The sequence below is a fragment of the Protopterus annectens genome, chromosome 3.part0 (genome assembly GCF_019279795.1).
Source record: "Protopterus annectens isolate FY-2018-M chromosome 3.part0, PAN1.0, whole genome shotgun sequence".
Taxonomy (NCBI): Eukaryota; Metazoa; Chordata; order Ceratodontiformes; family Protopteridae; genus Protopterus; species Protopterus annectens.
Window position 1 is genome coordinate 1,180,076,955 of NC_056731.1, and position 22,500 is coordinate 1,180,099,454.

The 22,500-nt window shown below is 42.4% G+C and overlaps 1 protein-coding gene across 1 annotated transcript in view; it reads right to left on the reverse strand.

Annotated features, from left to right (window-relative positions):
- Positions 1-22,500, reverse strand: part of CPNE3 (copine 3) — a 1,265,161-nt gene that overhangs the window by 552,829 nt on the left and 689,832 nt on the right. Inside the window, exon 9 of the mRNA XM_044065780.1 lies at positions 7,646-7,744. Coding sequence (XP_043921715.1) covers positions 7,646-7,744 — 99 coding nt within the window. The remainder of the gene's footprint in view (positions 1-7,645; positions 7,745-22,500) is intronic.

Below are 22,500 nucleotides of genomic sequence, written 5' to 3' on the forward strand. Positions count from 1 at the left end.
TAATGCGCATGACCGACGTCATATCCTCAGTCTTTTCTTGCCCCAGATGTCAGAAGACCCTAAAAAGACAAGTCCCAAAACAACCTGCACCAAAAACATGCACAATATATACAACCATATATATACAAAAATATAAGCATGTAAACTCACCTACACAACCACCCCTAAATACAGAGGGGAAGGAGGGAGGGTAAATTGGACTGCAGCAATGGAATCCTCGAACATCTACATTTATGGTAGGTACAAAACTGTACTATGTTCTTCGTCTTCCATTGCTGCAGTCCTGACTATTGGGTAGAATCCCAAAGCAGAGGTAAGGGAGGCTGGCAAATTATAAAGCAGTAGGAGCTGACAACATGCCTTGTAAAACAGCTGTGGCAAAACCAGCCCTAGACTTAGAGTAGATAGGAAGGTGATAATGCCTAGTGAAAGTATGCACTGAACTCCAAGTAGCTGCTTCCAGAATATCCTTAGTTGCCACCCCCCTTAGAAATGCTGTTGAAGTGGCAGTAGCCCTAGTGGAATGAGGCCTAATCCCAGCTGGAATCTCCTTGCCATGATGGGAATAACAAAATGCAATGCAAAAGCCAATCCACCTAGAAATAGTTTGTTTTCACACAGGCTTGCCCTGAGAACTCAAAGCAAAAGAAACAAACAACTGCTGAGACTGCCTAAAATCCTTAGTCCTGCTTAAATAATAACGCAATTGCCTGTGTACATCTAAAGTGTGCAAAATCTTTTCCCCTTTATTTTGAGGATCTGCAAAAACGTAGGCAAATGAATAGTTTGGTTTAAAGCCACACTAGAAACCACCTTAGGCATAAAAGAAGGATTAGTGCGTAATGATACCCTATCCTTATGGAAAATCAAAAGGGCTCTACTGCCATAAGGGCCTGCAACTCAGACACCCTTCTTGCAGAAGTAATAGCCAACAGAAAAGCAGTCTTCCATGACAAATATTTCAATTCAGCAGTAGCTGCAGGCTCAAAAGGTTGTAGAGTAAGTTTTTCCAACACAAAATTGAGATCCCAAGCAGGAGTAGGAGCTCTACGTGGGGGTCTTATATTCTTTGCCCCTCTAAGAAACTGCTTGAACAAAGGATGCGAAAACAAAGGTGGGTCACAATCATAGTGAGCTGAAATTGCTGCAGCATGAATCTTTATGGAAGAGAAGGACAAACCTTTGTCCAATAATTCAGTAAGATATTGAAGAGCCACACTCAAATTAGGCTCTGAAATCTCCAAATTCTTTGCTGTACTCCAAAATAAAAATCTCTTCCATTTTTCTGCGTACACTCTCCTTGTACTAGGTCTCCTAGCTTCCATAATCACATTTAAAACTTGTTGAGGAAGTTGAGACCTGCTGTGTTTCAACACAGAATATGCCAGGCTGTTAGATGAAGAGAGTGAAGCTTGACATTGAGCAGATGACCGTCCTGCTGAGATAACAGATGAGGAATCAGAGGTAAAGGCCATGGAGGCTTCTTTACCAGACTCCGTAGTAGTGGGTACCAGTGTTGCCGAGGCCAATCTGGAGCTATCAAAATCATCCTTGGCCTGTCTTGTCTGACCTTTAATAGTACCTTTGGAAGAAGAGGTAGAGGTGGAAAGGCATACACATGAAGGTTTTCCAACTGAAAGACAGAGCATCCACTTTCCAAGCTGTGTGATGAAACCCCTTTGTGCAATACTTTGGCAGCTGGTGGTTTAGTGGAGAAGCGAACAGATCTATGTCTGGAGTTCCCCATGACACTGTCAGTTTCTGAAATACATGAAGATCCAGTTTCCACTCGTGGGGATCCATGATTTGTCTGCTTAACACATCTGCTAAGGAGTTCTGTGCTCCTGGCAGAAACCTTGCCTGAAGAGTTAGTTGCAAGCTTAGCGCAGTCTCCCATAAAATCATTGCTTGCCTGCATAGAGGATAAGAATGTGTTCCCCTTGCTTGTTGATGTACCACATGACAGTTGTGTTGTCTGTTAGAATCAACACCTGCCCTGGAAGAAGTAACTCCTTGAAAGCCATTAATGCAAACTGGACTGCTAACATCTCCTTCATGTTGATATGTAGATGCTGTAGTCTGGCAGGCCACTTGTCTTGTATCCACTTTCCATTTAGATGAGCTCCCCAGGCAATGTCCGAGGCATCTGTCGTTAGAATCTGACTTGCCTCTGGCCGGGTCACAGAGAGTCCCTTGTTTAGGTGACATTCCTGAGCCCACCACAAAAATTCCTTTTGAATGCAAGGTATTATTTGAATGACAGTGTCCAAATCCTGGCAGTGCTGTGTCCATACATTTTTGAGATACCATTGTAGCTTCCTCATATGCAGTTTGGCATTGGGAAGCACCAGAATACAAGATGCCATGAACCCTAATGCTTGAAGGACTGTCCTTGCAGTCAGCACGGACTGATGAGATAGTTGATGGAAGTAAAGTGACAGACTCTTTTGTTTGTCCGGGGTTAAAAGGCCATCTGGGCTGCTGTATTCAGTCTTACACCCAGAAAGCACATGTCTTGAGAGGGTACTAGACTGGACTTTATTTCGTTCACAGAATACCCTAGGCATCTTAGCACTGCTATAACATATTCCAGATGCTGTAGAAGGTCCTCCTTTTCTTGAGCCAGAATCAGGCAGTCGTCCAAGTAAGGATAGATTTGAATTCCTTGAAGCCTGAAGTAAGCTATCACTGGAGCCAGAACCTTTGTGAATACTCTGGGCAGTAGATAAGCCAAAGGGCAATGCAGAGAACTGATAATGAGAATTCCCAGCTCGAAACCGCAGATACTTTCTGCAACTTAGCCTTATAGGCACATGAAGGTAAGCTTCCTTGAGATCTAAAGTTACCATCCAGTGATCTTTGCCCAGCAGAGGTAAAAGCTGTTGTAACGTCAACATCTTGAACTTGGGAATGTCCAAAACGTGTTGAGGAGAGATAAATCCAAAATTGGTCTCCACGTGTTCCCCTTCTTTGGTACAAGGAACAGGCGAGAATAAAATCCTAGGCCCCTCTCTGACACAGGGACTGGCTGAATGGCCCCTATGTGAAGTAACTGTAAAACTTGCTTGTGAGCCTCTTTTCTTTGTAGAGGAGGAACGTCTGGCATGCCTTTGAAAGGGGGCATTGTATGGAAATAAAATCTGTAACCGTGGTGAATGATATCCAGCACCCATTTGTCTTGAGTAATTAAATCCCAATTTTCTTTGAAAAGAGACAGTCTTCCCCCCAAAGGTGCTGCCAGACGTGAATCTGCTGGCAGCTGAAGAAACAGGTCATTGGGTCTGTTTACGAAAGGACTGACCCCTGCCCTCACCAGAAGTCTGAGCAGGTGAACTCCTGTTCTAGGCCTAAAAGAACTTTGAGCCCTGCCCCTACCACGTCTAGACCTACCCCTAGACTGAGAATCATAAGCAGGATATGTCCACCCCTTAGCAGGCCAATTTCTACTAAACTTCGGTGGCTGCACCTGCAAAAAATCTTTAACAGTTTGCATAGACTTAGCTTTGTCCTCCATTTTCTTTAAAACAGCTTCCACAGGCGAACCAAACAACACATCAGACTGTAAAGGAGCATCCAAAATCCTTGTCTTAACATGCTCAGCTAAATTCTGATCCTTCAACCAGGCATGCCTGCGAAGAACAGAGCTGGTAGCAGCCACCCTCGAGGAGGCCTGTACAGCATCAAAACCACATTGCAAAGAATGCTTACCCACTTGTTCGGACACATGAACCAAATCCAGCAACTCTTTACACTCAATACCTTCCGCCAAAGCATCCACCTTAGATTTCAATTGTGAAAGAAGGTAATTCTGATATTTTAACATGTGAAACTGACAATTCAAAGCTCTCATGGCTAGAGTGGAAGAAGTATACACTTTCTTTCCCCACCTATCCAAAGCCCTAGCCTCTTTATCAGTGGGGACAGGATTTTTAACCACAGAAGCTTTTACACCTTAGGCCCCTGTGAAACAGTTTCTGGGTCCGCCCTAGGACTCTTAAACAAATATTTATGAGCTTGGGCACCCTATAATACCTATCAGGCTTAACAGGAGCAGGGGCAAAGAGTCAGGGTTCAGGGAAGCCTCTGCAAAACATCTTCCACCACATTCGACACAGGAGGAATAGCAAAGGCCCTATGCTGGGGTAAAAACAAGAACTCCCTAAGCCTTTTCCTGGAGTCAGAGTAATCCTGGCCTTCCCATTTAAAGTGCTCCCTCATGGAATGCAAAGTCTCTGAAAATGAGAAATCCTCAGGTGGAGACGCTGTAGGAGTGGAATCATCCACATCAGAATCAGAATAGGTAGGATACTCCTGCAAATCTTCCACAGAAGATTCTGAAGCCTCAGAACACTGTTCAAAACTCTCAAACTCAGATTCCACCCTAGGCCTCTTATCAGGCGGGGGCATAGAACCTCTAATCATAGTAATCAAATCTTCTGCCATCTTAAGCATATGTTTCTTAGGTACAGAACCTGAAATGGTAGGAGAAGCCCCCACTGAAGCTGAAGTAGGCCTACCTCTCATAGAAGTTTTGGTAACAGAAGGAGAGGCCCTAACTACCTTGGGAAGAGAGGGAAGAACAGTCACCTGAGAAGCCCCTCAGCCTGGCCTACCTCCTGAGAAGGCACATCCTGTAAGAGTATAGTTTCTGCCTGGGACTCCATGGAAACTCCTGGCAAAACCTCCGGCTCCACTGAGCCTTCCAAAGAACCGACGTCCGGGACTGTCGGTTCCTCACTAGGCTTCACTGTTTTATCCTTGCGCTTCTTGGATGAAGCGGGCGGAGCATCCGGCGGCATATTATAATTACAACGCTTTCCAAACACTAACCTAGCACAATCTAGCCTCCTCTTAATAGTGCGCTTGTTAAATCTAGCACAAGAGCGGCAACCAACAACGTCGTGCTCAGGCCCTAAACAAGGTATACACAATGTATGATAATCCCTATGCGGTATCTGTTTGCCACAAGAAATACAGTTATTCACTTTTTCTGACATCCGGTTAAATACTGAGGCAAGAAAAAACCAAAATGTTCCCCAACGGGGTTACTTAGCCAACTCCGTTTCGGTCTGAAACTCCGGTTTCGGAAAATCTCAGAACGCCAACCTGCACTCGCAAAATTGCTTCTGCATCGGACCATGCGGCAAAAAAGACTGAGGATATGACGTCGGTCATGCGCATTAGTACCCTGACGTACTGACGTCAGTCTAATGCGCCCTGACCGACGTCAGCCTTATACTCTGGTATTCGGGCCGACTGGACGCGGACTATACCCCAATAGTCAGGACTGCAGCAATGGAAGACGAAGAACATCAGGACACAGACTGGAGAAGTGCTTCAAGGAGGTCTTCCAGGTCCTCAGGAAAGGGAGAATTTGGAAGTGGGAAGGAGAGAGGGTTGTCATACGAGATAGACGTGGATGAAAGATCTAGCATTACAGTTTAAAGTACATAACTACTGTATTCTACTCATCATGTCCGTCTGGTCTGAATGATCGGTCAGAATCCCAAGCTACCAATGACTTGGGTGGTATCATGAAAGGAGACCCCTGAGAATATCACTCTTATCTGGCCTCACTTCAAATGTGCAAGAGGGAAAAAACTCTCTCACTTTCTTAACATGAAAACAGGACTTATAAACCTATAGTACTATACGAAAATGACATTGCGAATAAATAAACAGTTCACAGTCCAACAAGCATTTAGATGTAATTTAAAAAACATAATCTACTGTGTGCAAAACTCTGTTAATTAGTACCATGTTAAAATACACATTGCAACAAACCCCTTCAACTACAGCAAACAAAATAAACTAAATATACTTCTTCAATTTAAACCAAACGTGTATATACTTAAAATGAAGAGTTTCCAATTTTAATAATGCCACTTCTTCGTGTCACCAATTCACTCTGCAATCAGACTGAACAACAGGCTAAGGAAATTCATCTAATCTGCCTCACAGCATGCAATGACATGTCTTGCCACTCTGTGATACAGCAGTGATACATGGGTTCACCATATTTAATAACACAGCTTTGAAGAAAAATTATCTTCAAGTCAAACCACTAATCATCACAAAACTTATTCAAACTACTATCTTCTGACATGGAATATAAATGGGTCGGAAGACAGTAAAAATGAGAAACAATACCTAAGATACATAGAAAAAAATGTATACACATATTCACAAACAGACACACACATGTACACATTCAATTTTTGTTTATTTATATTTGTTAAATGGGGAACAGCATGGATCCTCTTGGACGATTTTCAAACTCCACAGAGGAGTAAAAACTCAGTAGAAAAAATATAGCAAAATGTTTTCATTGTACAATGTTAACAGTTTGAACAGAAGAAAGAAAAAGAAAAATTAAAATAAGTAGTCTCTTACAAACATTTGTACTGTTTTGATAGGCAATATAGCAACAAAAAGGTACAAGTGGAGTATTACATGAAATATTGGGGAATATTATACTTGTGCTGTCATAACTGCAGAGATAGGGGAGAGGAAATAAAAGCCTCAAATATAAATACAAATGTTAATTGGAAGGTGATATAAAGAAGTGATGATGACTGGGACACAAGACAAGAAAAGAGAGAGGGAGATGCCAAGAAGGCAACCTTCCTTGGCTTTTAAGATACGTACTGTAATGAAACAATGTTGAGTGGGGGTAGTGGGGCCAGTGGTGGATTGCTAAGAAAGCATCTGCAAATATTTATCTATATCTGTATACACACACACACACACACACACACACACACACACACACACACATTGAAAATATGTGTGTGTGTGTGTATATATATATATATATATATATATATATATATATATATATATATGTATACGTATATATACACACACACACACACACACACACACACACACACACACATAGACTTCCACATGTTATGAGTTTGCTTTTGTCAAATTTTGCTTTGCGACAGATTGAAAGATTGAAACATTTTTAGTAAAATGTTGCAAATTGTTTAAGCACTTGCAAGCTGATTGTTTTAAGCAAATGGACATGTCCCTTTCACTTAGACCAAGCGATTTTAGCATGGTGTCTCATTGTTGAGATTGTTAGTGTGGTATGGGAGTTTTGCCTTTTACCAACTATTGTGTGATCTCAGAGTGGGTACATATAAGTAGCAGGTTGTAGTGGGAGCTTCACCCATGCAAGTACACTGTTTTGTCTGTTGTTTAGCTGTTTTTTTCAGGTTTCAGTGAGTCTGTTAAAACCCTTTTGTTTCAAGTGTTTCTGCTTTACCTTGTTGCTGTCACATATAGTCTGTGCATCAAACAAATTACATAGATCCTATACGTATATGCATATAATGTATACAGATTACACACACACACACACACACACACACACACACACACACACACACACACACACACACACACACACACACACACACGTATGTGTGCGTGTGTGTATACAAAGCATGTACATATGGCTAAAAACATGCAGGTGTATTCATATGCATATATGTCAATAGACACACACATACATACACACACACACACACACACACACACACACACACACACACACACACACACACACACACACACACACATATACACACACGATTTTTGCATTAAGTTTATGTATTAACAAAATGTATGAACTCACAGAGGACCCTAGTTTTGCCTGAGACATTCTTTCCACATTAGTTTGAAAAAGTCCGATAAGTTTGTGTGATCCACTATTGTTGTAGTCATAACATTCCACCTAAAACAGAAAGAATACTTTAGTACTTATGCAATAACTGCTCTAACATTATTTTGAGCACAGTAACAGATAAGTATCAGCTTTCTTTTTCAAATGTCTTTATGTTACATTATTTTTCAAAACATAAACACGTATTATACCATGACCCCCCCAAAACGTGCACGCTGATTGGCCAGCGTGCCCGTTGTAAATCGAGTTATACTAATGGAAAAAGGTCCGGTCGCCCGGACTTTTTTCCATTAGTATAACTCGTTTTTTTAAAACACTGTCTCGCTATGTTAAATGGGTTTAACATAAAGAGACAGCTTTAAAATAAGCAACGGAGATCTCCGTTGCTTATTTTAAAGCTGTCTCGCATGTTAAACCCATTTAACATAGCAATGTTAAGCAACGGAGAAAGCAAGATCTCCGTTGCTTTTTTTAGTGTCTCGCTATGTTAAATGAGTTTAACATAGCGAGACAGTTTTAAAATAAGCAACGGAGATGTCCGTTGCTTATTTTAAAACTGTCTCGCTATGTTAAACTCATTTAACATAGCGAGACATAAAAGCAACGGAGATCTTGCTTTCTCCGTTGCTTTTGCTCAACTCTGATGTACTGCAGGCGCCAGTACATCAGAACTGCCGCGGATGCCAGACATCTGCGGAAGGGCAGTAAACAGGCATTATACTATGCCATTATTTAAGAAAAGTAACAGTTTCATAATGTCATGGTATAATAGCAATAACCCACTTCTGGGTGTGGGTAATGCTAAATTTACCCACGGTTGGCTTTGTTTGGTCACGCCAACTGTGGGTAAATTTAGCATTACCCACACCCAGGCGTGGGTTATTGCTATACTGCTTCCTGGCTTTTGGCTAAGAATGAAGTGTAACAGGTAAAGTATTCACCCCCCCCCCCAACAATTCTTGAACAAGTCAAAAATAATAGGGAGGATAAGACAATCTTTAAATATTACTCTACTTCACTTATAAAGTTAATAGAATAACAGGTTTTGCATCAAAATGCATTTTCTGAATCAGCTGTATCAAACTCATTCTGTCATTATTGACTGACTACAATCCTCAGTGACTTACCAGTAAAACAATCATTTTACAAGGAACAGGGCAAAACATGAGGCAAAAATCAGGGACAGCTGACAGGTATGATCCTCCCCATGCTGTCTGACATCTGTCCCTTAACCCCTTCTCTATCTTCTGTAACTACCCCCTTAATTCCTTCAGGTCTGAAGGCTTGCAAGTGGTGAATACTTAGTGGAAGATGGGCGAGTAAATAAACAGAAGATCAGGACATCCTGGTACAGCACCACCTTGATGGTGGTGAAACATTTTTTCAAGCCTTACTGAGAATCTCACCTAACACTCAGACTAAAATTATGTCAGTGTGAAACTTGTCCACTAGTAAGTTTCTATGGTTTAATTACAAATCTAGAGTCTCTAATCTTCACTCTGGGTTATAATCCAAAAAAGAAAGTTATGTACTTACCATAATATTAGATCTGTGTTGTCGTCTTCCATCCATCTCAACCTATGGGTTATCGGATCTGATCATTCCCAATACCGGCAGCTCAGAATCAAGCACCGAAGCTCCACCTCCTCTCCCATAATGACTTGCCTAGTTAAAACTCTTCAGATCAAGTCTGCACTCATAAACCAAATTTATACCTGAAAATTATTCTCATAAAGACAAAACTTTGCAAATTTAGTAGGAATGACAGACCAGCAAGGGTCTCAAAATCAGACCTCAGGCTATAAATATCAGTGACAATTTGGAAGGGGGACAGAAGGAAGAAAGTTTGAGGTAAATGGAAGAAGAAAACACAGCTCTAGAGTTCTCTACATGCATAACATTTGCATTCGATGTTGTCTTTTCCATCTGCTTCAACCTGCGGGACAGAGTCCCAGGCCAAATAGTAGGGTGTTTTGAGACAGAACATTCTGCAAAATGTTACAGCTGAAACATGCGCTAGACCTGGACAGAATATCCAACTTGTAATAAGTTACAAAGGTATGAGTGATAGACGAAGTGGCCACTGCACATATATCATCCAAGGAAGTACGGCCAAAAAAGGATGTAGAACTAGCAACTTCTCTGGTAGAATGTGTTTTTGGCTTACTGGGTAATGGAATTCCTTTTGAAAAATAAACAAAGGGAATAGTATTGGAAAGCCATCTGGACAAGGTAACCTTGGAAACTGGTTCACCAAATTTAACTCTGGAAAGGACACAAAAAGTTGGCCTGATTTTCTGAATTGCTTTGTTCTACCCAAATAAAATCTCAATTGATGACTAACATTTGAACAATGAAGCATGTTGTTGCTGAATTTAGAGAAGAAAAGAAGTTAATCAAATCAACTAATTTAAGTTAAGACTCATAGGCCACTTTAAATAAGAACCATGTATTAGTTTTCAAGGAAACTCTAGGATTGTGAATGATAAGATAAGGAAAGCTGTAAGACAAAACTTGAAGCTCAGAATCTAGCTGAAGTAACTGAGGTTAGAAAATGAGTCTTCCAGGAGACTTACTCAAGGCCTGAAGGCAAAAGGGCAAATCCCGAGGAGGACCCCTTACTGGAGGTCTGAACAGAAAAGTACCTTTCAAAAAGGAGTTGGGACAGTTTCAGAGATGCAATAGAAGTATTATTCTAATCATCATGAAAACTGGAAATGGCCACCATCTGAACCTTGGTAGTACAGTAACTAAGCCCAGAATGTAAAAGCCCTGCTAGAAAATCCAAAAAAAGTCTGCAGAAGAACAGAAAAGGGGTCCACACCATTAGATGTGGCCCAAATAGAAAATAATTTCCATTTGCTGGCATAAACTCTGTTAATAGAGGGCTTCTGAGCTAAGGAAAGGATATGAACTACTCTTCTGGTAAGCTTGGGATCACTGCCGATCACTACAACTGGAGAAACCAACAGGTTAACCTAAGAGACTTTAGATTTCAATGAGACTGGCCAAAGGATGCAAGATCAGATCTGTAAATTGGATTCAGAATCCAAGGAAGGTGCAGAAGGTGAGACCACAGGAAGGGGAACCATACTTGTCTGGGCCAGAAAGGGTCTATGAGGATTACAGTCACTCTGCAACAAGCATCTTTTTCTCTCTGCAGAAACATGATCAGCAAGGGTGTAGGGGGATAACTGCACAGGAGACCTGGGGGCCAAGCACACAGAAGGGCATCCCTTGGTGACTGCCCCTTGGGAAATATCAGGGCAAAGAAGGTGCTGCATTTGGTGCTGAAAGTAGAAGAAAACACGTTGCAACAAGAATGGTGGAAACATGTGCCACTACTGTTAGGTTTAAGGACCACTTATGAGGCAACAAACTCCTGCTTACATTGTCTGTTAGAATGTTGCATTTCTCCGGGATGTGTGTTGCTGTGCCTCAATGCAGGGAATAGGATCAGGTTCCCCCTTGCTTGCTTAAGTAGCAAATCACTGCAATGTTGCTGGACTGTATGGCTATTACACCTTTATAAAACATTTAGTTCACTCATAATGGGTAATTTAAATTGCCAACCAAATTTTTAATTTCTATTTACAAAAACTTACTAAGTAGTAAGGTGTTACATATTTATATAGCTGTAATGATAAAATACTAATTTAATAAAATCACATATTTTAGTAACAAACTTGTTAAGAGAGAACTGACCATGGAAAACTGGATGAAGTATATATATTTTTCTGTTTAAAGAAAGTACAATTCCTCAGGATGCATCCTGAAATGTAAGTGTATAAAAATGTCAGGCTTAAACTTCAGCAAAAAAAAAAAAAAATCACAACAGAACACCTGTTATATGATACCGTGTGCAATGGCGTATTTCAGCAGCAGAAAATGTCAAAAACCTCAAAATAACATGATACATTAATCTTCTTAATCTAAGAGACAAAAGCATGTTACAAGCTAACAATATTAATGTGTTATAGTTAAATAAGCAATAGAGAAATATCCAGAATCTTAGTGTTAAATAAGAAGCACATGTTGAGATTTGTATAAGAAAGAAACCTAGAATAGCTGCTCCAGTGGTGTGGAGGGGTACAGCCCTAACTACTGCCCAGCCGATCCGGGATCGATTAGCAGCTTGGGTGACTGAAGCAGCAGCAGAAAGTGATGGGCAGAACCAATCCTGGGGGAGAGTGCTCGCTGGCGATGCTCCCTAAGAGGAGGTAAGGTACAAACAGGGAAGTAGCCCTCAGATGCAATCAACAAGCATGGGGGGGGGGTAGAAAAAGTGGTCAGGACATAGAAAAAAAAACCACCAAACAGAAGAACAGACAGCTGAGCCCCCAGGTTTCCCTTACAATCCACGACTATCCCCAGCAACACCACAGCAAGTCTAGGTAGAGCAGAAGGATGCTGGTAGACCTGATGTGGATGTAGGACTCTGGTGGCTGGGCCAGTATAAATGAGGTCCTAGGGTACCAAAAAATAAAAAAGCAAAAAGGTCTTATGGGCAAATGAATTAATAAAAACTACAAGAAAAACCTAGCTAAGCTAGAGTTTTTACTGTGTGATAACCTAAACCTCCTGTAATTACAGGTCCATGGGATATATGTAAACAACTCCTTATGGACATTAAGTGTTTCAGCCACATGGTCTCTGAATGCCCACGACTTCTAACATTTTCTTTTTAAGCCTTTATAGATACAGTCAGGCCAACAAAGCCAGATCCCACCAGCTGCGGACATGCATGCTTTGGCCTCCCTATGACCTCATCAGCACAGCACCACTTCTGATTCAGAGACAAGCCTGCTGTTGTTCTCTACCCTGAAGAGGTATAGAACCATGGTAGGCTGTCTCTGTGGCCTACCACTAATGCTAATGAGGCACTTAGCAATATGCTCTTCCCCAGAAATGCCTGCTGTATGGCATTTACGCAGCTGAGTGATTCATAGAATTCCTTGGCAGTGTAAGTTAGCTTTACCAGCAGTGTTATATAACGCAGCCAAATGCTTGCATTCAGCCATTACTTCCAATGAGTGAGACAATGTTAGAAGCAAGTGCCAGGAAGTTAAGCTACAAGGAAGTAGTCATGGGTGTTGGGTGCATGCATCTGGCTACATGTGCGAGTATACGCAGATGGATAAGTGGTCTCAGTTGCGTGTGTGTGTGTGTGTGTGTGTGTGTGTGTGTGTGTGTGTGTGTGTGTGTGTGTGTGACTGTGTATTTGTGTGGGAGTGTGTGTATGACTGGGTGACTGCCCGGAGTAATCACAGTAGGGGGGGAGTTAGTTAGGGGGATAGAGAGGGTAGGGTGTATATGTGTATGTGTGTGTGTGTGTGTGTGTGTGTGTGTGTGTGTGTGTGTGTGTGTGTGTGTGTGTGTGTGTGTGTGTGTGTGTGTGTGTATATGAATGGGTGTGTCTATGAGTGTGACTGGGTAAGGTGGGGGAACTCATGTGTGTGCATTTATGCATAGTTGCATGTTTGAATGGGGGGGGGGGTGTCACACCTCTCAACTTTCCCTAAATTAATACACAAATCTTGCAATACTGGAGGAGAGTGGACACTAGACACCAGGGAATTATACAGACATTACTTTAAAGGCACTTAGAAGGTGAAACAAACAACTGGTTTTGCAGCAAGAAAGATGGGCACAGGGAACAGTAGACACCAGGGATACTGTGGAAATATTATTTTAAAAGGAGAATCCCATAGTCTAAAATTCTGCCTGAAAAAATTGTCCTGATACCTTCCAGTTGTCACCACCCAGTTACCACATCATCATCAATCCTACTCCTGGTTTCAATTTACTTCATGCTGCCCTGTTTTCATTCCCTCTGGTGGACACAATTAACAATATTCAGTTCCTGTCAAAGCTTTCAGTCCCTAGTCACTGGAAAACAATAAGGTTATTACATTTTTGTGTGTTCTTGTGTTGGGGGTGGTTAGGCAAGACTCTCAGTGTTTACTGTTTATGAACTTGTCAAAAGCTTATCTTAATTGTGCAGCTCCTAATTTCCTTTATTCTGAATAGCATAATTGCAAGCATAGTTAGGAGTACAGTTTAGTGAATTCATATTAAATCTTAGCAGTCTCTTGATGTATTACCCTTACTCCACAGTAAAGATAAGTAATCAGAATTAGTATGTAAAACTATGACGGGTTGCTGTACTGTACAGCTCCCATTGTGACAGTAAGTTTTAGACTTCATTATTTAAAATGAATTTATTGCTTGCGTCACACTTTTTTTTTTTTACACCAGGTCAGAAAAACCATTACACCTGGCTAGTATTCAGAGATCAAAAAACAAAACATGAAAAAAAGACTGCTTCTACTACTGTTCAAAACTAGCATCACACAGCAAGTGACAATCATGCATAACATCATAGCACTTAGCTAGAGTTCAGAAATCCACACAAAATAAAATATGAAATGAAATGAACAGAAAACTCTTGTTTACTAGTGCTTTAGCTTTGCAATGCTTATATGGTTTACTGCAAGGTAGTAGCCAAGTGAAGCCATAAAATTCCCAAAAAGCTACTTTTCTCTGAGGATAAAAAGCACAGGTGAAACTAATGAATGACTCAGTGAGAGCTATTGTGAGTAAAAGTACAATTTGAGATGGAATTTGACTAAGACCATTGACACTTCCTGTAAGCACCCATCTGCCAACCCCTGGGCCAAAGCTGGGACATGCTCAGAAAACCAGATTGAAAATGTAAACAAAGACAAGAATCAAAATAAAAAATCTCTGGGACTATCCCTTTAAGCCCACTTAAAGGAGAACAATGCCCACTGCTTTACATATCCTTATTCTGATCATTTTCTTCAACCTTAAATTGCGATCCCCATATTAAAACATAAGAACACAGTATACATATTTATGTTTCTGCACAATTCCCATATTAGCAGCATTCAGTGACTGCTATGAAATTACAGGATGCATCTCGCATTCCTGAAACAGCAGCTGTTGTCGCCCTTTTGGTCACGTCACGGCTACTGTTTAGAAAAAGTAGTTATTTATCTGTTCCGTCCCCCATACTGACATCAGAGCTTCAAAACATGTATGATGCTGCCTACAACCTGCTGTCAGTGATACTAAAAACACTGTATGAATTCTAGTTTGATAACTACCTCCCACTTTGAGATATTACTGACAGGTCCTGCTCAGATCTCGCTTTTTTTTTTTTTTTGGATACCCTGTCCCATACCTGTTTTGGTTCCCTCATGTAAACAAAAGTCTTACAGTAAGAACGTGCAGTTCTTAATGTTTAATTTTTTTTAATAATAATTGCAAGCATTGTATACTTGTGCTCTCCCTGTGGTCACATGGGTTTCCTCCGGGTGCTCCGGTTTCCTCCCACATCCCAAAGACATGCAGTAGGTGGATTGGACATTCTAAATTGGCCCTAGGTGTGAGTGTGTGCATATGTGTGCCTTCTGTGGAAGGTTGGGCACCAGGCTGGCAACTCGACACCGTAAAACTCCACTGCCAATCATCAACGGACAGATGATCCACTGTGGCTACCCCTAACCAGGAAAAGCCAAAAGAAGAAGAATATATACTTGTGCTCTTGTGATGAGTAACCTTGTCTCTGCTTGAGACCAGATGTTATGGGAGAAAAATCTCCCGATCTTTTAATATTCATTAGTACAGTTATGGGGCTTGCAGGTGATTATGAACGGCAGCAGCATGTTCTGTTAAAGGCAGCGATACCTCTCAAATGTCCCTGATTTTATCTCAAATTTCAGGTCTGTCCCTCTTAATCCCACTTAAAACTGGTGACTGTTGGAGAAAAGCTGGTGAACTGCACTTGATAAATAATGATAGTCCTTAGAGTTATAGACTTCTTTTAGTTCAGAAAACATACATTAATTTACATTCCCTTATTCTGTCAATGTCTCAAGTTAACAGCGCTAATGTGTTGTCACTGACTGACCCTAATTATTTCTGTATTTATTCCTGTTTCCATTGAGATATGTCCCTGATTGGTTGACAGCTATGTAGGCAGCCCCTTATTATGAGAAAGAAGTGCTAATGTTCTGTAACCTAATGACCTCAGTGCAGACCTGGAATGGTAATAGAAGCAAAGGCTCTCTCATGCTGTTTTTAATTATCAACGGCAGAACACTCAATACACTGTATTTGTGTGAAGGATAACAGTACAGCTACTCACAGAAACAATCTATTCATTTTTTTCTGTGATGAAGGTTGGGTCTGTTGTTGACAACATTATACCTTGCTAAAACCCTTTCCAGAAAAACTCTGTACAAATTCAAGTCCTCTGTTAGCTACGACTGCATGATTGTCTGTGGTACTGTGCCTTTAGTACTGGTTTCAATTATTGCCGGTAACGCTGCATCGTGGTAACAATTTTTGTTTCCTACAGTTTTCCTTTTTGTGGTTATAATTGAATGCTTATACATATTTAAGCTTAGGAAAACTTCACCCTAAAGCAAAAACAATGATCAACTCTACCCACAGCAGCTCCAGTCTTGTATATCGTTGTCACAACAACATTTGCTGACAAACGTTGGGAAACCAAGACTGTAAGACTGTTGATGTTATGAAGGGAATATATGGATCAGTGTACCTATACAGTCCTTCTAAGTTGGGAACTGCTGATTGAGGGCTCAGTGTCTGTTATTCTAAAAGTGTATTAATTCTGGTTTAAGCACTTGGGCTTCAGGCCAGTTATTTTACATTAAGAGGGTTTGTGGCCTAAACTCTTGTGGGAGGAGAGGCTGGACTCTGCCCTTCTGAGCTGGGAATTTCTGGTTAAAGGCTTATAGTGCCTGCATATTTGAACTGCTTCTCACTGAAATTGGTACACCTTGTTTGCTGTAGCATAGACTAGATCCAGGCCTGCTGAATCTAGCTTTGTTTGTATAACTTGAGCACTAATCCAGGCATTCTTTAAAGTATTCAATTGTATTTATTACTGCTTGGTAGTAACTTGATTAAAGTGTAGCTATCATTCTAAGTCTTTTGGATTAAGCACTTGGGCTTCAGACCAGTTGTTTTACATTAGGAAGGTTTGTGGCCTGCACTGTGGTGGCAGGACAGGTAGCTTACATCCTTCTAAGTTGGGAACTGCTGATTGAGGGCTCAGTGTCTGTTATTCTAAAAGTGTATTAGTTCTGGTTTAAGCACTTGGGCTTCAGGCCAGTTATTTTACATTAAGAAGGTTCGTGGTCTGCATTCTTGTGGGAGGAGAGGCTGGACTCTGCCCTTCTGAGCTGGGAATTTCTGGTTAAAGGCTTATAGTGCCTGCATATTTGAACTGTTTCTTACTGAAATTGGTACACCTTGTTTGCTGTAGCATAGACTAGATCCAGGCCTGCTGAATCTAGCTTTGTTTGTATGCTTGTTGTTTATTTGCTTGTTATTTCCCTGAAACGCTAATACCACCTAAAATGCGGCTTTTCAGCGCTTCTGTGGATCCCTAGTGATATCTTCATTGCTTACTGCACTTATTTCCTTGTTTCACTTGAAAGAAAGTTACTGTTTGTCGTTTTTGCATTTAAGTTACCTGTAACACATTGCATTTAAGTTACCTGGCACTTGCTCACTAAGTCAGCACTAAAAAATTAAAAGCACTACACCCTCACAAACTCCCCTTGAGTACATTGTTCCCCATTGGCCCTTTTTTCAATTATAAAGGAATTCCCAATATTATTCTAGCATGTCCAAAGGTCAGTTGTCAATCTCCTCTCCGGTCCAGCTGGTGAATCTGGGAATCTTGAGGCAATGTTACAACTGCCTCATGTACACAGACAACCCTCTCCTCCTCCCAACAAATTCCAACACATGTGAGAGATGCAACCATATAGCCAAACTGGAGGCTAAGCTCTCTCAACTCAGTACTGGCGTAACCAGTCAGGGGGAGAGGAAAACCATACTCACTACAATTCCAGTCTCACATAGACCTACCACGACAGCAAACCAAACACATAAACACACAAAAACATACTCAGAGGCTCTAAATAAAAATCTGCTTAAGCAGCAGAGACCTCCAAAGCAGACACCCAAGCAACCGTAACCCAAAACAAAACACGTGCAACACATAGCTCACAAAGCCAGTGTGCCGAACAGTCACAGCCCTTAAGGCTAAACAACACACCTGATACACTTGTAATAGGTGACTCTAATGTCAGGCACACTGATGTCCCGCTCACCAGGCTGAACAAGGAGAAGGTCACGGTGAGCTGCCTGCCGGGCGCTAGGATCCGCCACATAACACACGCACTCAGGTCACTCCAAGGGAAGTACAAATATGACTCAGGCATTGTCCATGCTGGTGTGAATGACCTGAGACGTACCTCCCTGGACTACATGAAAAGAGACATACAGGAGCTCTCTGAGCATGTAGCCCAGGGCGGTATGACCCTGACCATGAGTAGCATCTTACCCTCACCAAGAATGATGCCACAATATGAAGACAAGATGATCAATTTCAACAACTGGCTTAAGTATTGGTGTCATTCAAAGGGGATCCAATGCCTGTCAGCCTGGGATGACATGCTCGACAAGCCACGATGCCTCGCTAGGGACGGCTTGCACCTGTCACCCCTGGGCTTTCGGATATTGGCAAAGACTCTTGCTACCCCCATAGTGCCTTTTTAGGCAAGGCTCAAAAGACAAACCCACCTCCATAGGTATCACAAGGGATAAGAAACTAAGAGTAATGCTACTCAACGCCAGAAGTCTAAACCTCAAGATGCATGCACTCGAAACTCTCCTAAGCATGGAGAACATCGATATCTGTGCAGTAACAGAAACCTGGTTCAAGGCTCCCGAGAGCACCCCAGCACTACCAGGTTATACCTCATACCATGCTTTTCGGCCCCAAAACTTGGACCGAACCACAAAAGGAGGGGGAGTATCAATATTCGTCAAAGATACCCACACCTCCAGGTTGGTGGCACAGCACGAAGCATCAGAGACTATCCATGTGCAACTAACAGTGAGTAAAACTGCCTTCCAGTTTATAGCCTGCTACAGACCACCCTCCCAAACCCAGGAACCCCACTCGGCCTTCCTGAGAGCACTGGAAAATATGAAGGTCTCTACAAACACCATTATATTGGGCGACTTCAACTACCCAAACATAGACTGGGAGCATTACTCTAGCTCCAACACCCTAGCCCAAAGGTTCCTAGAATTTATAAACTCAGATGCTATGGAACAACTTGTTACCACTCCCACAAGAGGGGAAAACACACTGGACCTGATCATCACCAACATGGGGACTCTATGTTCCAGACCAGAAGTGTATCCCACACTGTTAAGATCAGACCATAAACTAATCTCACTGGATATTCACATCCCGACCCCACCCCCTGCCCAGAAAACCACAGTGAAAAACATCTCTAAAGCAAATTTCACACTCCTCAAAACCGAGGTGGAATCCTTCAAAGCCCCCGGGCCTGTGGAAAATACGGCCCAGACCGCAGAATCCTTTATAAATGCATTCTATGAACACCTTCAGGAATGCATGGATCATGCAATCTCAAATAAAACCAAGACCCAATCCTCCAAAGGCAGACATCCTGTCTGGTGGACCCCAGCCATAAACAAACTATACAATAGAAGGAGGAAGCTACTACATGATAGAGCAAAATCCCAAAAAGGGAAGGCATATCTGATCAGTATTAGCAAAAAACTACGGGCACTCATAAAATCGTCTAAGGCCAGCTTCGAGAGAACTATTGCACAGGACACTAAGGATAATCACAAGGCTTTCTTTAGTTATGTTAGGAACCTGGGTGGGAATTCCCAGATATGCTCAGAATTAGTCCAAAATGACAAAAAATACACCGAACCCACAGACATTGCCAACATCCTAGCTGACAGGTTCAGCGCAAACCCCCCCCCCCCCGCCACCAAAAGGGCGGATATCTATCCCAGCAGAGTGCTGCCGCACTGACATCTCAGATGCTCAGGTAAGAGCCGCCCTCTGCAAAGCAAAAAACACAGCATCAATGGGACCAGACGGTGTCCTGGGCTGCATCCTACATGAACTCCAAGAAGAGCTAAACCCAAACATAAAACTACTGTTCAATCTCAGCCTTACTACAGGATATGTACCCAAAGAGTGGCGTACAGCAACAGTGGTCCCTCTCCACAACGGTGGTGCCTCAACGGATCCTGAAAACTATTGCCCCATAAGCCTGACTAGCTTGGTCGGCAAAGCTATGGAAAGGATCATCATGGACCTCATAAATAAAGATATTGGGGACCTACCGACACTGGATCCTACCCAGTTCGGCTTTGTTAAGGGCAGATCCTGCCTCTTAAACCTGGTCGATTTCTTTGAAACAGTCACCAAGGCCATTGACGAGGGGAAGGTGGTCCACACAGCCTACCTGGACCTCGCAAAAGCCTTTGATACAATACCCCACTCGGGCATTATAGATAGGCTCACCAGCTTAAATATAAACCCCTATGTCACTAGATGGGTTGCAAACTGGCTCAAGAACAGAACCCACATGGTTAGAATTGCTGGAGCCATGTCAGACTCCAAACCAGTTACAAGTGGCATCCCAAAAGGCTCAGTCCTGGGACATCTCTTGATCGGTATATATTTCTCGGAGGTGCAAGCAAACACGGAAGGACTGTGGATGACCAAGTTTGCAGATGACTGCAAACTGGGCGCCATAATCGACTCTCCAGCCGATACAAGCATCCTCCAAAAGGGCCTCATAAAAACAGACAACTGGTGCCAGAGCCATGGCCTCAAGCTAAATGCCAAAAAGTGTATAGTCATCCCCTTTGGCAAAAACAAAGTGCCCACAAATTACCACATAGGTGGTAATCCATTAAGTACAGAAGAAGTAATTAGGGACCTGGGGACCCAAGTTGATAGCAATCTGTCATTTGACAACCACGTGGCCAAAGTGGTTAGAAAAACATTTTATATAGCCCACCTAATCATGAAGGGATTCACATCTAGATCAGGGGAGGTCATCATGCCTCTTTACTCATCCCTCATCAGGCCCATAATTGAGTACAATGCCCCTTTGGGATGTACCTTACCAGACACCTGCAGCAACTGGAAAGACCCCAAAAGTACCTCACCAAGAGGATCAAAGGGCTCAAACAGATGCCATATGCTGCCCGGTTAAAGAAACTCCAGCTCTACTCAGTGGCATACCGCCTGCTCAGAGGCGATCTGTGCCTGACGTATAAAGCCATGTCCAACCCGGAATTAATGGACATGCTGCACCTCAGAAAATCCAAATTGCATCGAGCTACGCGCTCGAGAGACTTGAACCTCAGCACTGAAATAAATAGGACATGCTGGAGGGACAGATTCATAACCCAGAGGCTCCCTTCACTCTGGAATAAAATCCCAGTCCAGGTTAGGTAGAGTCCCTCTTTGACTCTCTTCAAGAGGAATCTTGATGAGTGGATGGGAGATCGTAGGTTTACCCCGGGTATCACTTCTGTGTCACTGTTAGACAGAGGCACAGTATACTAACCTCGAAAAAGGGCATAGCAAAATGAATTTAAAATGGGTGGCGAAAGCCAAACACACTCTGGCTAGGCTTATAAATGCCCTAGGGCAGACAGCCTAGTATGAACCTATGAACCTAATGCTGCAAATGGTTTTCATTTATTTTCTCCTTGTAAATTAAAAATTACACACACACACACACACACACACTCGTGTGTGTGTGTGTGTGTGTGTGTGTGTGTGTGTGTGTGTGTGTGTGTGTGTCTGTGTGCATCTGTGTATATACATACATACATATATATATATATATATATATATATATATATATATATATATATATATATGGGTCTACTACTAATGCCCGAAACGACGATTCCCCGACGGAAAACTCACCGACGCCAGATGACCGACAGGTAAGTGTACCGACAGGGTGATTTGCCGACAGCGGAAAGACCGACAAGGGAATGTGCGATCGCGACGCGGTAAGTGTGCGATGGTGACGGAGTTAGGAGCGGTCAGGTAAGTGCTCGAGATTGTGGGATGTCGGGTTAGGCTGTGGGAAAGGTGAGTGTGTGTTCGTGTCGGAGGTATGGTTCGGGTAAGGTAAGTGTGTGCTAGTGAGGACTGTAGTTTAGGACGGGTTAAGTGAGTTAGGGTTAGGGTGCAGGTAGGTGAAGTGTGCGTTAGTGTCGGAGCTTGGGCTAGGGGTGGGTTAAGTGAGTTAGGTTAGGGTGCAGGTAGGTGATGTGTGCGTTAGTGTCGGAGCTTGGGCTAGGGGTGGGTTAAGTGAGTTAGGGTTAGGGTGCAGGTAGGTGAAGTGTGCGATAGTGTCGGACCTTAGGGTTAGGGTTTGGGTCAGGGCTAGTGTGTATGCTATGTAGTGTCGCGTGTTGTTTACGTTCCGTGTGTCGGTGTAATGGTGTTCGGTGTAATGGTGTTCGGTGTTTTGCGTTGTCGGGTTTGTGTGATGTCGGTCATCTGGCGTCGGGGAGTTTTCCGTCGGGGAATCGTCGTGTCGGTAATTAGTAGTAGACCCATATATATATATATATATATATATACATACATATATATTTATAGGTTCACGATCAAAACCTCGAATGCCGTTATGTGAACTTTAATTATCGAAAGGCAGTTTTCAAAGTTATCATAACGGCAATTTGAGATGTGTAGAGCCTGCAACAGCAAATGCTAGTGTGCATTTGCTGTTGTGAGAGCGACATTTTGATTGTAAATCACTACAGTAGGGACTGGGAACTTTGCCATTTTCCTCACTGTAGTGCGATCTCAGAGTTGTAATATATAATTAGCAGGGGTGCTTGCCCTCCTGCAAAATGAGAGTAGGCAGTCA